Source organism: Eulemur rufifrons, chromosome 16 (genome assembly GCF_041146395.1).
Source record: "Eulemur rufifrons isolate Redbay chromosome 16, OSU_ERuf_1, whole genome shotgun sequence".
NCBI classification, from domain to species: Eukaryota; Metazoa; Chordata; class Mammalia; order Primates; family Lemuridae; genus Eulemur; species Eulemur rufifrons.
Genome location: NC_090998.1, coordinates 12,437,056 through 12,455,312, shown reverse-complemented (window position 1 = coordinate 12,455,312; position 18,257 = coordinate 12,437,056). Strand labels below are relative to the sequence as shown.

Sequence of the window (18,257 nt, the reverse complement as noted above, 5' to 3'; positions counted from 1 at the left end):
GATTTAGAATCTAAAATCATTTTTGGAATAAGGAGGATTTTACTTATTCTAATAGTGTAAATTGAGTATGTGCGAAGCACTATGGAAGTAAGAAATACAGTACAAAATCTTTGCCATCAAATAGTTTATCCTCTAGAAGCTGAATGCTGACAGTAGATATCTAATTTTATGTAGGCTAGGATTTCGTGTAAGCAGAGATGGACTAGGGGAGATAATAGGAATCTGAGAATATTGAAGGTCAAGGTGAGGTCCAAGCAATGAGCACAAAACTCCAACTAGTATAAATTAGGAAACGGTTGATTATAGGAGTTTGACAAGAATAGGGAAGCATTGGGTCCAGCTTTAAGGACTCTGTATGTCTGGGTTGCTGACTTAGAGGCCCAGGTAAAAGGGTGAGGTTTTTTAAGGCTGGGAGTGAGTGCTTCTCTGCAGAATGCAGCCCGGGAGAGTGAGGGGTAAGGCTAGGTAGGAGGGCTCCAGGAACCAGGGTGGGGGAGGTGGTCACGGGAAGGAGACAGCCAAGGATCACCACTGTGAGACTGCCTGGGGGAGCTGGGTGCATGACAGCCCCCAGCGGTTAGCTTAGCAGTTGCTGTGACAAGCATATCAGCCATTTTTGTCCCTCCTCTTCCTTAATAAGGTAGCTGAAATTTATAGACCCTCCTATTTCCGTGCATCTTCTCTCCTCCGTGAGGGCAATTTAAAGGGGCTGCTGTTTGCGCCTTGGTACTTATGGGTGCTTGTGTGTATGCATATGTGTGCACCCCCCCCCAAACACACACTCATCACACAGTCATTCCCAAGCCATCAGAAAATTTTTTTTTGTTCTGATAATATGGCAAAAATGGGATTGCTAACTTGGTCCTAGGCTGCTGTTCTTTATGCTGTTTTCAAGAAATAAGCAAATAAAATGGAGGAAAACCATTTGGAAGAGTAATACTTCAGCTTTTTATAGCCCCTTTAATTTCATATTACAAGTCATTTAGCTCTGGGCCCCAGGTGATTATAATTTATGAATATGTCTTGTTTTGTTTTCTTTGGGTTTTTACATTCTGAGGTAAAATTGAATTGTCACTAGCACATTTTCCTGAAGCCATACCTAATTGTCCTTTTTGTTTGTTTGTTCAAATGAAGCAGTGCATCAAGTATGGAATTAGATTAATGGAGTAAATATTATGAATCATACACTCTCTCTCATCCGATACTCTTTCTTCTTTTTTTGACCTCATGTTTTGTTTTCTGTGTTTCTCTCTCCGCGTAGGCTTTCAGACCAGTGTAAAGCTGTTGGCGCGAGGGAGCAAAGGTAAAGAATGATGTAATGCACTGGCTGCCCCAAAGCATCTTTTGTTGTGGAATGGTTATTCCAGTCATCTCTTTATGAATCAAATGTGAGGGGCTGCTTTGTGGACAGAGTCCTTTGCAAGAGCACATCAACGGGAAAGAGAAAGAGACATTCACTTGGAGGGCTCTTGCTGAAAATGGGTTTAACTCTCCTTTTGCCAGTCACCACCAGCCTGACCTCATACATTTTTAGTACAATGGAGTGGCTGAGCCTTTGAGCACACCACCATTACATCATCGTGGCAAATTAAAGGAGGTGGTGGAAAAAGAGGACTTATTGTTGTCATGGCCCATGAGATGATTGGAACTCAAATTGTTACTGAGAGGTTGGTGGCTCTGCTGGAAAGTGGAACGGAAAAAGTGCTGCTAATTGATAGCCGGCCATTTGTGGAATACAATACATCCCACATTTTGGAAGCCATTAATATCAACTGCTCCAAGCTTATGAAGCGAAGGTTGCAACAGGACAAAGTGTTAATTACAGAGCTCATCCAGCATTCAGCGAAACATAAGGTAAATGCTTTCTTTTTTGCCTTTTTACAATAAAGGGACACACTGAATGGGGAATAATTTTAACCGAAACCTTATTTTTAAGTGGAGAAAGTAATTTGAGGAAGTTTTGGTTGCTTTTTAAATTGTAGTACCTTAAAATAATTTACTAACCATGTTGTCACATTTAAGAATATTTCTAAACTAAACAGAAGTGTTAAGTCACTTTAATTTGGACAGGTGCTATGTTTTCCTATTCATGGCTTATTAAAATTATTATACCAATCTAAACATTATTTAATGTTATCTATAAATTTACTGAAAGGAAAGTCATTCTTTCCAAGTGCTTTGGAGAAAAAGTAGGAATTATTAGTGGTACTTTTTGTGTGTGGCAACATCTGTATGTAACAATGGTCAAGACCTAAGGATATTATCTTCAAGGAAAGTTACCTGTGGAATCCCAAAATACCTCCTGTGTGGTAGGGAAGGCTATTTCTTTTTTTCAGGAATAAAAATGAGTTCACATTTTAATTTTGATAAACAACTGATTTCTCTTTTGTTACATAGAAACCATTTTTTAAATGTTTCTTTAGGTTGAAATTGTTATGTTTGTCTTGCATATTACTTGGTTTATGAACTTTATCATTTTATAGTGTCAAGGATTTAAAACCAAGGAGTTCTGAGCACATCCACACAGAAGTCATCAGTTTTGCCTTTTAAAAGTTGATTTTTACAAGCATTTAAACCATTTGTATGCTAAGTTTATCCAGTAAGTTCACTGCATCTCATTTTCATTCAAATTATTGATTGAAAACAGGAAGCATTTATTTGCTTCAGCACCAGTAAATGTGAGATCCTACTCAACCAGTAGTTGATGAGATCGTTTTCCTCACCTTCTTTCCTAATAAGCGGCACATTTGCATTTCAGGTTGACATTGATTGCAGTCAGAAGGTTGTAGTTTACGATCAAAGCTCCCAAGATGTTGCCTCTCTGTCTTCAGACTGTTTTCTCACTGTACTTCTGGGTAAACTGGAGAAGAGCTTCAACTCTGTTCACCTGCTTGTAGGTAAGCCTTGTGATAGAATTAAAAGGACTTGGAATCTCACTGAGCTGTATGAGTCAGCAGTATTTCGCAGTGAGCTCAAAGTGCAATAGATCATCCCAACTTTGATGTATAAAATGATTTGTTTATAGCTCTTGATTGATGTAAGGATTCTACTTAACTTGAATACTGTCATTCTTCTGCCTTGGTCGGTATATTTTTGACTTAGTTCAAGTGCCTCTTCACTTGGTGTTTGTTAGCTAGAAGTGCCACATAGATCTGTCTGCCCATATGGATAACTCAAAGCCAGCCGCTTCTGTCCAGGGACTTTTCCATTCACCTATGATACAGAAACACCAAATGATCTACATCTCAGCTCCTGCTCTTAGTTCCCACCCCTGTGGCAAGAACCAGACCAGTGTTACAGTGTCAAACTCCTGTGAAACATTTGTAGTTAAAGTGAACTCCAGAGATACAGTCACCTTTTGGGCATTATGAACAACGACATAGGAAGAGAATGTGTACGGAATGTTTCTTCTGATAATTAGGTGGGCTATTTTAAAACATAACTACTTGTTTATTTCTATTTGTTTTGTTTTTACAATTGAAAAAAAGTCTCAACTTATAAATGCTAAGCAACCAGATGATTTTATAAAGTACATGGGAAGGACCAAATATTTTACATCTGCCCTGACGGAGTGCTGTGTACGAGTTCCATCTCATCGAATTCCAAAGCAGACTGTTGATCCTGTTTTGCAAGTGAAAATCCTTTCTCTTGCTGTGGCCCAAAGAGCTGGGAATATAGTTTGGCAATGCATAGTAACCGTAACATAAAGCCGCTGTGTCAGGTAGATGTAGCCACAGTGATAGGTACAAGTGCTTTTAAAAATATGATCTAAGAAAAACAAAATATTGATATTCACACCTTTAGTATTTTGTTGTGTGGAGGTTACAGGGAACTTGATGTTATTGGCAGTTATTAGACGTGTAAACATTTCAGTTTTAAGAGAATAGGATTAATCAATTGTTGGTGTGTGAGCACTTTTAAACTCTGCAGGTTTAAATAAGATTTCCTTGTTCCAGTTCTCTCACAAGCTTTTTCTTCAGTTCTCTAAAAACAAAGGGTAGTTTCCAGTCTCTTTCAGATCATCTGTAGCCATACCTTTCATTTACGCTGTAATTCTGTCTGATCGTTCCATTAATGTCCTTAAGTGAAGCCAGTTTGTCTTAGAATGTAGTTTTCAGAATTCTGTAACTGGGAATTATTAGGTTCTATCTCTGTTGATAGGTGCATCCTTTTACTGGGAGTATAATTGTGTTAAATATAACAACCATTATTAGAGTCTCACTAAACTAATTTGGTGAGTTTAAGAACTCATTTCATGCTTCTTGGAGCCACTGTGTGAGGGACCTTGGAATCCTATTAATGGGATCTGGGATTTTCTTAAAGAGGCTGCACACCAAGATGTGCTTCCTGATAGAGTGGTTATCCCACCCTCTTCCTGTTTGAAATGCTTTTTCCCTGTGGGGGGCTCCGACTTGACAGCTTGGCCAAGCAGCTCAGCAGAGGAATTAGGTCATTTTGCGTTTCTATCACAGGTGCTTAAGCTACTTATTTACCCTTTACTCCCTTCACCAGAAAGCATTCCTTTCTTACCTGGGATGGTTCTTATCATGTGTAGCTTTGGGAGGGGCATTCTTTGGGCAATAAGGAAGAAAAAGGACTGTCTGATCAGCTGGATCAACCCTAGGGACACATGGTAGACATACTGCATATAGGAAATGTTTCTTAGGCCTATAGGAAAGAGCATTGAAGCAGTGCCAAGAACCTCCCTAAATGTAATGATAGCACCATATCCTCATCCACACCTTCAGAATCTTGTATTTCTTTTAGCTTAGGAGGTGGCTTCATGGTCTGAATTGCCTTGTTTGGGAGTTTCTGAGCAGCCAGGTCGCTTCTAACACCTAAGAAAGGGTTCTGGATGGTTAGAAGTCACCCCAGCATCCAAAAGCCTCTGACCAATTGGGAATTCTTTTTGTTAGTGAATCTGTTCTTTGGGGTAGCTAGAAAATTGGGGTAAGTGGGAAAGAATGTTGAGAACCTGTTTTTTTGCCAAGGTCTAGCTACTCAGAGGATGTAAGTTAGAAGGACATATTGGGCTGGGCATGGTGGCTCAAGCCACTACCTCTAGCACTTTGGGAGGCCAAGGCAGGAGGGTTGCTTGAGGCCAGGAGTTCGAGACCAGCCTAAGCAAGAGCGAGACCCCGTCTCTACAAAAAATAGAAAAATTAGCCCAGTGTTGTGGTATGTGCCTGTAGTCTCAGTTACTCTGGAGACTGAGGCAGGAGGATCACTTGAGCCGAGGGGTTTGAGATTGCAGTGGGCTATGACGATGGCCACTTCACTCTAGCCAAGGCGACAGACAAAATGAGACCCTGTCTCAGAAAAAAAAAAAAGGAAGGCTATATTGACAAAAGTTTTTTTTTTTTAATATTTTGCTTAATAACTGACCATGGAAAAGCACATTACATTCTTGCAGGGCCTGCTGTAAATTACAAAGTCACTATAGATGATTTTCACTACAAGTTGCCCATATGGCTTTTAGCCATTAGAGGTTTTTGTCAGCCCCATGTGGATCTGGTAATAGACAAAGTGGTTTCTTGGAGTAATTTCTCCATCAGTTTAGAACTTGCAGCCACCCTGAGAAAGGAAGAATGCATCAGACTTGTGAGATGGTTTTTATGGCATTGACATGGCAATGAAGAATTGTGGCTGGAGTTCTACTCTCAGGGCTACTTTACCCGAAGAAGGAATCTGAAGAAGGGGAGAAAGAGGACTTCCCAAGAAATTGATTGCAGCACCTTAAGGAGCTCTTTCCCTCCATCAAGAGGAGACCTAAACTTAACCTGGCAGATCTAGTTACATGACGTAAAACATGAAGGATTACTGAAGGAAGCAGGGCTAGGATTTGGGGAAGCTGTGCTGGAATGCAGTGGGCTATACGTGTATTAGGCAGTGACGGGATCTGGAAGTGTAGAGAAAATTTGAGTTTGTTTTGAAATAAATGATTTGTAAAGTGTATTTATTCTGGTAGAGCAAACATGTGGCTGCTATGGGAAAAGTATCTAATATGAAAATGTTTTTATCTAAGTAGATTTAAACATGATATTAGAATCTAATAAGAATACTGATGCAGTTAATGCTAATTTTGTGTGGTCTTTAAATACTAAAATTTAGTAAGAGCTAACAACTCTGGAAACCTAGTTCTACTCAAAGGAATATACAAGTTTTTGAATCCATGTTGAGAACAGTCAGAATAATTTTTATATTTAAAAAATGTAAATTGAATGTTCTATGTAGTAAGTCACCTAGTTACCAAGTTAAACCAAACCATAGCATTGTTTCACCGCCCCCCCCCCACAGTGGATCAAAGCATTTAATTATCAGCAACCTCATCATAGCAAAAAAGAGTGAATTAGGATCTCTTTAGAAAGTTCTCCATCATCATTGATGGGTAGATAATGTCAGATTCTTTTTTCCTTTTTTTTTTTTTCAATTTTGAAGTCAGCTACTGAATAAGTTTAGTTTATAGACCCACATATCTTTCCCAAAACCCTCTTTAAAACTTAAGGATTCATGTGAATAGAGTGACAGGATGGATGTGACATAAACATTTGTTCCATAAAAATGACTTTAAAACCTAAGGTGGGGTTTTGTAAGAGAAAAATGCTGCAATTTCTGTTTGGCTAAAAAAAAAAGTTAGGACTTCTAATAATTTGAACAGAATCTAATTCTGTTGAGAATATTTCAGAAAAGCTTATGTAATTATTTTAAATATATTAAAATTGTAGAAAAATATTAACAAAGAATAAACTATATTTTGAACTTGCAATAAAAAGTCACAAATGTAGAGAGGGCCAACTTAATGGGAGCAATCTGGTGTAGAGATTACAGACGGTAGAGCCAGAGAGAGGTGGTTGCCCTGAGTTATTACACCACACCACGAGCAGGGCTTATCCTTGCTATTTCCCCAACAGAAGTAAAATTTAAGATTGAGGGGAAGGGGAGAGATGGGGTTTGGGAGAACCCAAACTAACCCATTTTCATGGATTGTTAATACCTTTAACAATTTTACTGCTAAACCTTAGATATTGACAGAAGAAAAGCATCAGAAAAGAGAGCAGGAGGGAAGGCAAGTTAGGTAAAGGTGCTCTCTTTGTACAGGGTCTGTATCCTCAGGAGGTTTCAGGGTCTTCTGGTCCACTCAGTGCCATGCCCACACCCGTTCGCTAGGTGGGCTAACATCTGCATCGAGGACGCCTGCTTAAGCTAGAAAGAACAATGTAGTAGGGCAGTGGTCCCCAGCCTTTTTGGCACCAGGGACTGGTTTCATGGAAGACAGCTTTTAAACAGGCAAGGGTGGGTGGCAGAGCTGTGGCGGTGATGTGCAGCCCGGTTCCTAATGTGCCACAGACTGAGCCGCTGCCAGGGTTTGGGGACCACAGTACTAGGGGTCAAAACCACAGGCCATGTTTTTTGTCTCTGCTGCTTATGACTGAGTGACTTTGGATAAATCATTTTACCTGAGTTATCTTGGGTTTTTCCAGCTCTTAAAAAAAAAAAAACCCGTGCCGTTTTGTGAGAATTGTACTAGATAATACTTTGTGAAATCTCTGTATCCGTAGTTTAAAAAGACTATTCTTCTTAGACTGTTCTTTAAAAAAAAAAACAACAAAAAACATAAAACTATGATCATTATGAGTTAGGAAATAACACTTGCCAGCATTGACTTATTGATCAACATTTTTGGTCTTTTTAACCTTCAGAAAATGAGTTTTCTTTAGAAAATAAACTTATTTCTTGGCTTTTACTCATTGACTATGTGTCACTTTAATCTACTTGCCCTTGTCTATTTCTAAGAGTGCCAGATTATAAATAAATATAGGAGAAAAAAAGAAAAACTACCGAATGTGGGTTTTTATTTTGTGCTAACATACAGAAAAGAGAATAAATGGGTTAATTTAGCAGAAATAAAGATCAACCTACCGATGAAAAATACTATTCTATTATATCCTTCTCTTTCCTCACTGCTGTAGCTTGAGCAAAAGCAAAAGGGATCCACAACAGCTTATTAATTCACCAGCACTCACTTCTGTCCTGTGATGAGGCAGAGGATAACCCTACGGGGAGGAGGAGGGGGAAGAAAACCATAAGTGAATCATAGACTTCAGCCCTTTCATTTACAAATGAGGAAGATAGCAGAGCTGTTGAGTGACACTCTCTCAGGCTCTCACTGTGTGTCCAAGGCCCACATCCGCAAATAATTCCAGAGTCTTCTGGAATTTCATCAGGAGGCTGGATTGGAAATCAAGGGTGCGCGTTTCAGATCAGGCATATTCTGAAAGGCCCCCTTTTTGGTAGCTCTTTCTCAGTCTCCTTGTGGATTTCAGAGCCATATTCTTACTTTATACTTAATGGAACATAGCAATCTATTAATATCAGAATATACTGTATATAAAATTTTTAAAGCATTAAACTATTTTAGCCAGAGGGGATCATCAAACAAAAGTCTAACTACTCTGTTCTGTGCTGAAGTATAGCTCTGAATAATGACAGAAGATACTGTTTTTCAAGCACTTTATTAGGTTAGTAGTGTTACAGCGTTAGGTATAGTGCTAAGGGCTTTTATAAACATTTAGCCTCTGAACACAGCTAAGGTCTTAGATTAATGTTTGATATGGTTAAAGGCCAAATAGTTATTTGTTTTCATTTAGATTTGCTAGTGTAGTTAGATCTACAAGTGAACAAAAATGTATTTGAGTCTGTATACATTTTCAACTTAATAGGGATCTAGATTTAGTCAACAGTTCTGTGTAATGAATGCATGATTTTGATTTAGTGGAATCAGTTACTGTCCTTCCTAATCGATGTATAATGAAACCTCATCTTCCTGGTTACAGGTTTTGCTGTCCCTACTATTATTATGAATTCTGTTATCGAGTTTGGTGTTTCTTCTACTCCTTTGTCTAGAGAAGGGAAGTCTTCAGTCATTCCATTTCAAATTCTGTAGCATTTGGTAAAAGAGATTGAAATTAATGGATTTCAGTAAAGGTACACCAGGAATTGGCTACTCTTGTGTCTAAAATCTACAAAGACTTAGAGTCACTGAAAATGGACTAAAAATAGGTGCTGTACACAAACACACACGCACGCGCGCGCGCATACACACACACACAATGGAATATTATTCAGCCTTACAAAAGAAGGAAACCCTATCATTTGTGACAACATAGATGAACCTGGAGGACATTGTGCTAAGTGAAATAGTCTAGGCACAGAAAGACGAATACTGCATGGTATCACTTACATATGGATTTAAAAGAGTCAAATTCATAGAAACAGAGTGGAACAGTGGTTACCAGGGGCTAGAGGGTGGGGATAATGGGGAGATGTTGGTTAAAGGGTACAAACTTTCAGTTACAATATAAATAAGTTCTGGAGACCTAAAATACAGCATGGTGACTGTGGTTACTAGTAATGTATTTTGTACTTGAAATTTGCTAAGAGAGTAGATCTCAAGTATTCTCACCACAAAACAAAAGGGTAGCTATATGTGAGGTGCGGTAGTCATTTCACAACATATATGTGTATCAAATCATCATCCTGTACTCCTTAAATATATACAGTTTTTATTTGTGAATCACTTCAATAAAGCTGGGGAAAAATGGTGCTGTTTTGCCCACTGGTTGTCTAAATTGGATCATCTTTTTTCCAATGTTACCTGCCAGTGTGGTAAGTCAGTTTATGTCCCTTCCTAGCTACCAGTGGCTGAGACTTAATGCCTGAGATTGTCTTTTGAAAAAAAACGGACTACAGAGCCAACTAAAGATAGTTTCTTAGTTCCTCATCCTGATACTTTGCACAAGCCAAACAAAATCACCCTAGATGACAACAGTGACATCAATCTTCCCTTGCCCTAGTTGTGCCATCTGTGTGGTCTGGAGAAACGCCAAGTCCAGCGTATCCTTCAGCCTTTACACTCAGTCAGCCTCTCAGTGTTTGATGGGCACTTCTGTGGTTGCGCCTGGACTGGGGCCTAGGGTGAGGGGATACCACACAAACAAAAGACTGGCCCCTGCCCTTGAGACCTAGCAGTTAATTTGGGGAACACACCCAAAGTGGATGAAACAGAGAGAAGCTTATGATCATGTGCTAAACTATGTGGTATAGTGATAAGGGATGATTCAGTGTCATCTGCAAAAGTTGGGGAAGACTTGATTACAGCAATGGAATTTTCATTGAACCTTGAAAGATGAGTAAGATTTGAGTGAGGAGGGTCCTTGGCATTCTGAGTGGGAAAGAAAACATGAATAAAAATGCCAGGAATGAACATAGATTTGGGGGGAGGACAATGAGGAGACTAGAATGGATTTTTTTGTGAAGGAGAGAAATGGGAATTGAGAGGAAATGATATCAAATTATGCAAGCCCTTTAAACCAGAAGGAAGAATTTGTATTTTGAGGGGTGGGCATTGTGAGCTGTTGGAGATTTGGCTGCAACCCCGGTCATCTCTTAATCACCAGATCTTTCTTCTGGCCTCCTAGGTCTGTCTGATCTTTTGCTGTCCTGCTACCAACAAAGTTGGGCAGGCATCATCCCTCTCTTCGATTGCTCTAGGACCTCTTAACTGGTCTTTGTACATCCTCTGTCTTGCCACCTTCCAATCCATTGCTCATACTGCAACCAAAGTTATATTTTTATTTTTTATTTTATTTTGTATTTTTAAAGTAATGCAGACTATATCACCTCCCAGTTTAATATGTATCGGGGCCCTTAAGATAAATTACAAAAACTTTAATTGACTCATGAGACTCTACAGTGGCTGGCTTCTGCCTACCTTGCTAACTTCATCTAATGCCACTTTAAGCCCTCAGTTGTTTTGTTTCAGCTCTTCAGGCCTTATCCCAGCTGCTCCAGACGTATAGCATCATGCTCTCTGGATCTTTGCAGAGGCTTTCTCCTCTGGCCTGTCCTCTCCTCCTCTCTGCTGCTCACCTAGGTGGCTCCCACTGCATTCAAAGCTGTTATCAAGCCTTCCCTAGTTACCAGGCAAAGTTGGTTTCCATGCACCTTTGGCCACCTACCATCATTAGTTAACTATTTATCTAATTATTTGGTTAAAGTTTGTCTCGTAAAACTGTCAACTGACAGCAGTGGCTCTGTCTTGGCCACTGCTGTCCCCATTACCTAGCACCGTGTCCAGCTCACAGTAGGTGCTCATTAAAGGTTTTTTGAACTTATATGTGAAACCTAGTGGTCTCCAGTGTTGTTTGATTGACTGACTAGGTATCCCTTTCTTCCTCACTCCTCTTTGAAATCTCCTGTGAAACTGCATTTGGCCAAAGAGGAGGACTGTGGATAGAGTGGAATACACAGAAGGATCTGTGAAGAACCTGCTACAGGATAGCGTAGAAAGCTTTGAGCTTCACACAGAAAGGCCTGAGAAATGAGTTGTGTAGTGATTCATGGACAGTTTATGAGTTAGTCAGATTTGGTTCTTGAGTCATTCTCCAGAGACCGAACTTGTATTCCTTTTTCCTCTTGACTCATGTAGTTAGCCCAATTGATAATTTCATTTCATTGTGCACTTTGACAGTCATTATAGACACATCCAACAGCCACTTCATCCTCGTCTGGGGTATAAGTGTAGTTACTGTCTAATTGGTTTCCTAAGGGAGGTGCCCTGATTCCCCTAGCCATGGAGGCCTGAACCATTTAGGTCATCAGAGAAAATTTTTGTTCTTCATCTTTCATACGAAGTCCTGTGGCTATGGCAGGAGCACAGTGAGGATTCAGTGTTGCTTTTGGATGACCAAAATGGCATGTACCAATCCTACCTTTTTTCCTTTAGTAGATGAAAAACATTTTTCTTGTGCTGTGCCTCCCCTTCTCATCCTGAGAGTCTTCTGGGGCATTGTGGTCTAAGAATAGGAAGCAGATTTTGTGCTCCCACCCATGCCAGCTTAGCTTTTGGCTTTGAATGCAATCAGGAAATCCTTTGAACACCAAAAATATACAAGACTTATGTCCGTCAACAGCTATTCATTGTAACAAGGAAGGATTCAATAAACATTTATTGAATTCTAATTATGTGCCAGGCACTATGCTAAATGCTGAGGCGATTACAAAGGAGCGTAAGACATAATTCTTATCTATAAGCAGTTCACATTGTATTATAACTGGAGAACTCAGGCAGGTCACAGCACACACACACAAAAGTAATTCACAGTTACCAGGTCAATGGCAAAAACTGCCAAATGATTGGTATAAATTTTATAGAACTTCTAAGTTGGCAAGACCATATTATGCTGTTCAGGGAAGATATATATTTTTTTAATGCAACAAAATAGAGTAAGGGAAGATTATATTGTGCAACTTCTGCTTCAGTGGTGAGGATGTGTAGGTGTTCAGAGGGTTTTGATGTAAAATGCATTTTGTTTGTCATGGTAAAAAAATTTTGGAATGCGCTGCTGTAGAAGAGGTGTAACTCGTGGTTTGGAAGGAAATATAAAATGGATTGGAAAGACTGAGTTGTCAAAGGCCTAGAGATGGGAAAGCACAGATGTGCTAGAAAAACAGTAAGAAGGCTAATTTGTCTGGTGCATGTAGGGTGTTGGTAGGAGAAATTAGGATGGTGTTAGATTAGGATTAGATTATGAAGGGTCTTCAATGTCTGGCCAAGAATTTTTTATTTTATTCTGTGGGTGTTTGGAAGCAGAGAATAACATCAAAACTTTATTTTAGAATGCTTAATCTGGCAGTAGAGTAGCAATGAGTTGCAAAAAAGGATAAGTGGATCAGAGGGAGCTATGAACTGAATTTATCTGAGCCTGAGGTGGGGAAGCCGTGGACTACGGTGGAGGAAACAGACAGAAGTCAGGACTGGAGAGGATCAGCCAGTCCTCATACCAGCTGAGACTGCTGAGGGCACCGGGGAGTGGTGCTGACCCGGACAGGGATGCAGAAGGAAAGAGGGAGGTTTTAAATTTGAATTTATTTCTACTGTGTCCATAACAGATTGCAAGTGGAAATGACCAAAGGGAGTCTTTGAAAATGACATTGAAAATGTTAGATTGGAGTTTGGGACATTAAGTCCAAAAGTACGAACTGGGAAATCTTTGGTTAGGTGAAAATGAGCAAATGTGACAGAAGTAAAGTCCTCCTAAATCCTTCCTTCTCAGGAAGTTCCAGGATACTGTTCATTTAGTTGTTGTCTTCATATCTGAAGGTCACTGGGGGACCAGTCAGGGTTGCCTCAATGAATCTGGCTATCCTACTTACAGAGGTTGTTAATTTTATTCAGCCAAGTGGTGGATTCAGGCTGTGTTCCTTCTGATTGGTTATTCCGGTTATACTCTTTAGAATAATCTTTATTTCTTTGAGGGTGTTTATTGAGTCCTGGCTGTGTGTTTAAGAGGAGGAGTTTCTGGGCGTAGTTACGTATTGCCAGTTTGAAAGATCAGTAAAATAGCTATCACTCTACATCTCCTGAGAACTTTTTCTTAAATAACACTTCTGGCTTTTGCCAGTTGAGTTGATTTAGATAACATTATCCTGGCTGGGCGTGGTGGCTCACTCCTGTAATCCTGGCACTCTGGGAGACCGAGGCGGGTGGATCGTTTGAGCTCAGGAGTTCGAGACCAGCCTGAGACCATGTCTCTACTAAAAAATCAGAAAGAAATTAGCTGGACAACTAAAAATATATAGAAAAAATTAGTCGGGCATGGTGGCATATGCCTGTAGTCTCAGTTACTCGGGAGGCTGAGGCAGGAGGATTGCTTAAGCCCAGGAGTTTGAGGTTGCTGTGAGCTAGGCTGACACCGTGGCACTCTAGCCTGGGCAACAGAGTGAGACTCTGTCTCAGAAAAAAAGGTAACAATATCCTGAAAAACAATAAGATCACAAGAAATTACAAGTTACGTTATTTAGTGCTTAGTGATGTGTATGTTAATACTTTCAAAATTTTTGATTCATTTGTTGTGTATATAGCAACTGTTAATCCCAGAATTAGATCACATAGATCTTTCCATGCTCCAACTGTGTCAGATAATAGAGTTGTTTCATATAGGGTGAGCTGTCTTGGAGGTGTCATTTCTAGGACAAGTTTTATGACATGTAGGCTACTTGTCAGGCTTCCTGAAGGGTCTCCAGAGAAGGTCATCTCTGTCCACTTTCCTTTTGGTCTGTGCTCCAGTAGATAGGGGGTGGATGGAATAAGAGCTTAAAATTAATGCTTTGGATCACTTGGGATTTTTCTCTTCAGTGCTGCTCAATGGAGAGTTGGCGCTACAGAAAGTAGGCAGAATGTTGTTGTTGTGAAAAATAGGCCGTGCTCTCTACCCTCCCAGAAATGATTTTATCAAACCTGTGTGGCTTGGCTTACATAGACCAAAGTATCTGCATTGAAAAATTACAGTTGCATATTTTTGTTTGCTTTCTTTAGGGGTATAAAATTATGTTGCCTTCTTTTTCTTTTTTTTTTCTTCAAGTAGTTTTAATTCTCTGTGTATACGGTCTGCTGACCCTGGAAGAATTGTAACCATACTTGAGTCTGTTTTTGAGTGTCTAGAGAGCAAAGTTGCCTGAATCAGTCACTTCAGATTAAGGCCTAAAAGAATTACTCTTAAGAGCAATTCAAATACTTTATTGTGAAATAAACATTTTCAGATTTTCAATTTTTAATATTGGGGTTGTCTCCTTTATGCGATAGTAAAGCAACAGACTTTATTTTCAGTATAGAGAGAGCTGTTCTTTATGGTACAGGTGTACTCTAGCCTTTCATCGTATATATTCTAAAATAAGCACATGAAAGGATTGTGTTTATGTCACAGAAAGGGAGATTTTTTTTTGTTTGTTTTATAAAAGGATTAAGCTACATGAGAACTACAGAAGGATTTAACTACATAGTTTTATAAACTATGAAACCATATGAACTATATGCAAATGATTTAAAATATGAAAGTTAAATTTGCATGTGTCTTTTTAGAAGAATGTCCTCCATAAAGTAGAGCTTTGTATCAATACTATTTCTGTGTATAACCATGGAATCCATTCACAATATGGGACAGGGGAGTTTTCTTTAATTCTGCCTTCCCACTTTGGGCAGCTCTGTTGATTGGATTGATAAAGCTCTAATGACTTGCTACCTATTTGAATGAAAGCATAAGTGGAAAAGTCCTGTGTCTCTCCCTGCAGGGAACTACCTTTAAAATAATGGAATTATCATTCGTCTGTAGTTTGACTAAAAGGATAGGGACCTAGTTTTAGAATTTAGACCATAAAAATATTTTAAGAACTGTCACTAAGCTGTAGTAATGTGCTACTTTTGTTTATTATGTAAAGGTTCTTTAATTTTAAAGAAAATGCCCAGTGATTTTTAATTGATTGCATAGATGAGAGGAAAGAGAAGAGAGTGACTAATTGGAATTGTTTAGTAAAGTTTTTCTATGTATTTTATTTACTTGGCAGATTTTTCCCCTCCCAAAATGGAATGGTGGTTCACATTGGCTTTTACAGAAAGTAGTATTTATGATTGGAATTGTGAAGTAGGTGCTCATAAGGGAAAAAGTGTTTTTGTGGCTGAATTAAAATAAAATGGTATCTGAATTATGAATGCCTTAGAAACGATACCAAATGTTTTCTCTATCCAAAGTAATATGTATGTTTTTGTTTATAAACATGCATTCTTTTGGTTGGATCTGTAGAAGACTGACAGAAACAGATCTCAGCATTGCAGTCTGTCTGCCCGTGCGTCCATATCTGTGGAGGCCAAGACACGTCTCTGTCTGCCAAGACTGCCCATCCCTGCTTCTCAGCAGGCTGGAGGTGTCTGTGTATGTGTCTTCTTTCATCTTAGCACAAATAACTTCCAGAGTAGCGGGGGATAGTGGATGCAACCATTCTTAGGTTCAGGTCTACATTAGGGAAACACATGTGGGTTACTACAACTGTTTTTGCATTCCTAGATGATAAAGAGCATAAAATTTAGGGATTAGAGAAACTTGGCAATATTGGACAGTGAGTCAAGTCCTTGAACAACTCTAAAAAATACTTGAAAACTTTTCAAGAAGCTTTTCAGTTTTTCAGTACTGTTTTTTACATTAAACAGCGGATAATGAACTGATGTGACGTCTTGTAATGGAATCTAACTTGCAGTCCACGGGACAGCGGAGTTATGACAAGGGCAGATACGACAATGCTGCGTTCTGTGTCTGCATCAGCCATTTGTGACAGAAAGTTTACATAAATGAATTGCACTTTTCTTCTGATGTAGATCTTGTTTGTAAGAGAACCGATGAAGGGAAGAGGGACATTCTAGACATATTTCAAAACTGGGTTGCTGGTGAGGCCACAGATAGTTTTTCAAGAGTTCAGGGGAAATCAAGCAGTGTCTCATCTGTTGTTAATTAATGAAATGAAACTGGAGTCAGTAGAGTACAGCAGTGAATGAAAGGTCAGTGAATGGAAAAAACTGTCAATGAAGGAGGATGTCAGCAGAGTGGAACATTGTCATAGATAAAGATCAGGGAGAATGTACTCTGGCTGAGGTAGTGTTTTCTGGAAGAAAGCGGGAGCCACAGTTTGGGACATTTCAAGCCAAACTGAGTGCTACATGAATGCTCTGATTTCAATGAAATCTGTTAAACATTTTAAAATATTTGTCTTATCTGAGTTTGTTCTACATGTTAGTTGACAAAGTTTGTGAAGAAGGTTTGTTTTTGTTTCATAATGTGTTTTATAATGTAGTGTTGTTTGCTTGGTTTTTTGGTTTTGTTTTGAGGCTGAACAATAGTTTCTCTCATTTATTTCTAGTCCCTTTTCTTAGAATTTTCTAGAGCCACAGTTACTTTTGAGGTCTACCGAAGTTAAAGTAACCTAGGATGACTGTACTAATTAATGATAGTGCTGGACCTTGAACTGCCAGGCTGATGACTCAGTTTATGACTGTTGCAGAATTATATCCCTTCTGAAAGTTGTTCTTTGGAGGATGGACTGAAAGCCAAGACAAGGCTTCAGCTTTACTGCCAGCTTGCAGACTGTGATCACGAACAAACCAGTGTCTATATTTACATTTCAGCTAGTTCATCTGTACACTTTGTTACTGGTTTCATGGGAAGTGCAGTTAAAGAGACTCTCATATCTCTGGTCACATCAGATCTTCCTTTTCTTTCCCCTCATCAAAGCGTTTGAGCTATATAGCTTTGGGGAAGCAAGGCTCTTCCGTCGGTTTGGGAGAGGGCCATGGCCTTTTTAGTCTGGTACCGAGAACGGGCAGATCACAGCTGGTGCGGCCAGACCCCACAGGTATCAGCAAGGCTGTCCCTGCGTCCAAGGGAGAGTTGAAATTAACTCCGCAGGATTTATAGAAGTAGATTTATAAGCTAGCTCTTCCAGTTATGACACGATGTAATCCCAAACCTCTATTTTCTTATCTGTAAATGGGACTAGTGGTAACACCTGCCTCATAGGGTGGTTGTGATTAAATATATACTTGAGAAGTGCTTAGAACAATGCTTGTCACATGGTAATTGTTCAGTACATTTTATGGTTACTTACATTATTTATAAAAATGGTTACTTACAAATTTAAAAGGGAATTCAAATGGAGTCTCTTTGGATTCTCTGGTTTCTCTGTTTCTAAGAACATTTACTGGAATATTGTTTTGTTGGATTTAAATAACAGACCATCCCATGAATTCTTTTGGAACTAGAAGAGGAAAAAAAATATGAAAACAGTTTTTTAGAGAAACATCAGAACTGTATAAGTTAACAGAAGTTAAAATTTAAGTCATACAATTAAATTATAATAAAATAGTGCCTGTCAGTTGTTAATCTCGGGTAGGTGTAAGATAAGCAAAGATTGATGAGAATCTTTAATATCTATTATTAGAAGAACTGCCTTGGGGGGAAAAACCTTACCTTAAATAATAACCATATTATCTAATTAGACTGAAAAGGAACAAAACACTAATAGAACAAAATTATAAATCCTAAACAGTGGGCACTCATGTACCAATATTGGCTGACCCCTTCTTTTGACATTGTTTATGGTTATACTCATAGGTGTAGAACTTCTAATTGACTTTATTTCAGTAGTTGCAATGGCCCTTGTATAGCATTTCCTTAAGTGTTAATTCCACTAACTATTAATGTATTTTAGGGGGAATTATTTGACTTAAATAAATTAAACCAGTTTCTTTGAAGATACTTTTTGGAGCCTTTAATATGTTAATATATGCTATGACTCTCCCAGGGAGATATGCTGTGTAGCATTTCTCTTACTTTTTGGACCAACGTCCCATCTGTCAGCTCCTTGCAGGACAC

The 18,257-nt window shown here is 39.0% G+C and overlaps 1 protein-coding gene across 4 annotated transcripts in view; it reads left to right on the top strand.

Annotated features, from left to right (window-relative positions):
• The window catches only part of DUSP16 (dual specificity phosphatase 16), an 87,044-nt gene that overhangs the window by 43,023 nt on the left and 25,764 nt on the right, over positions 1-18,257 (top strand). For all 4 annotated transcript variants that reach the window (XM_069489833.1, XM_069489832.1, XM_069489834.1 and 1 more), the window contains 2 exons: positions 1,262-1,854; positions 2,759-2,897. In XM_069489833.1, coding sequence (XP_069345934.1) covers positions 1,627-1,854; positions 2,759-2,897 — 367 coding nt within the window. In that variant the 5' untranslated portion in view covers positions 1,262-1,626. The remainder of the gene's footprint in view (positions 1-1,261; positions 1,855-2,758; positions 2,898-18,257) is intronic.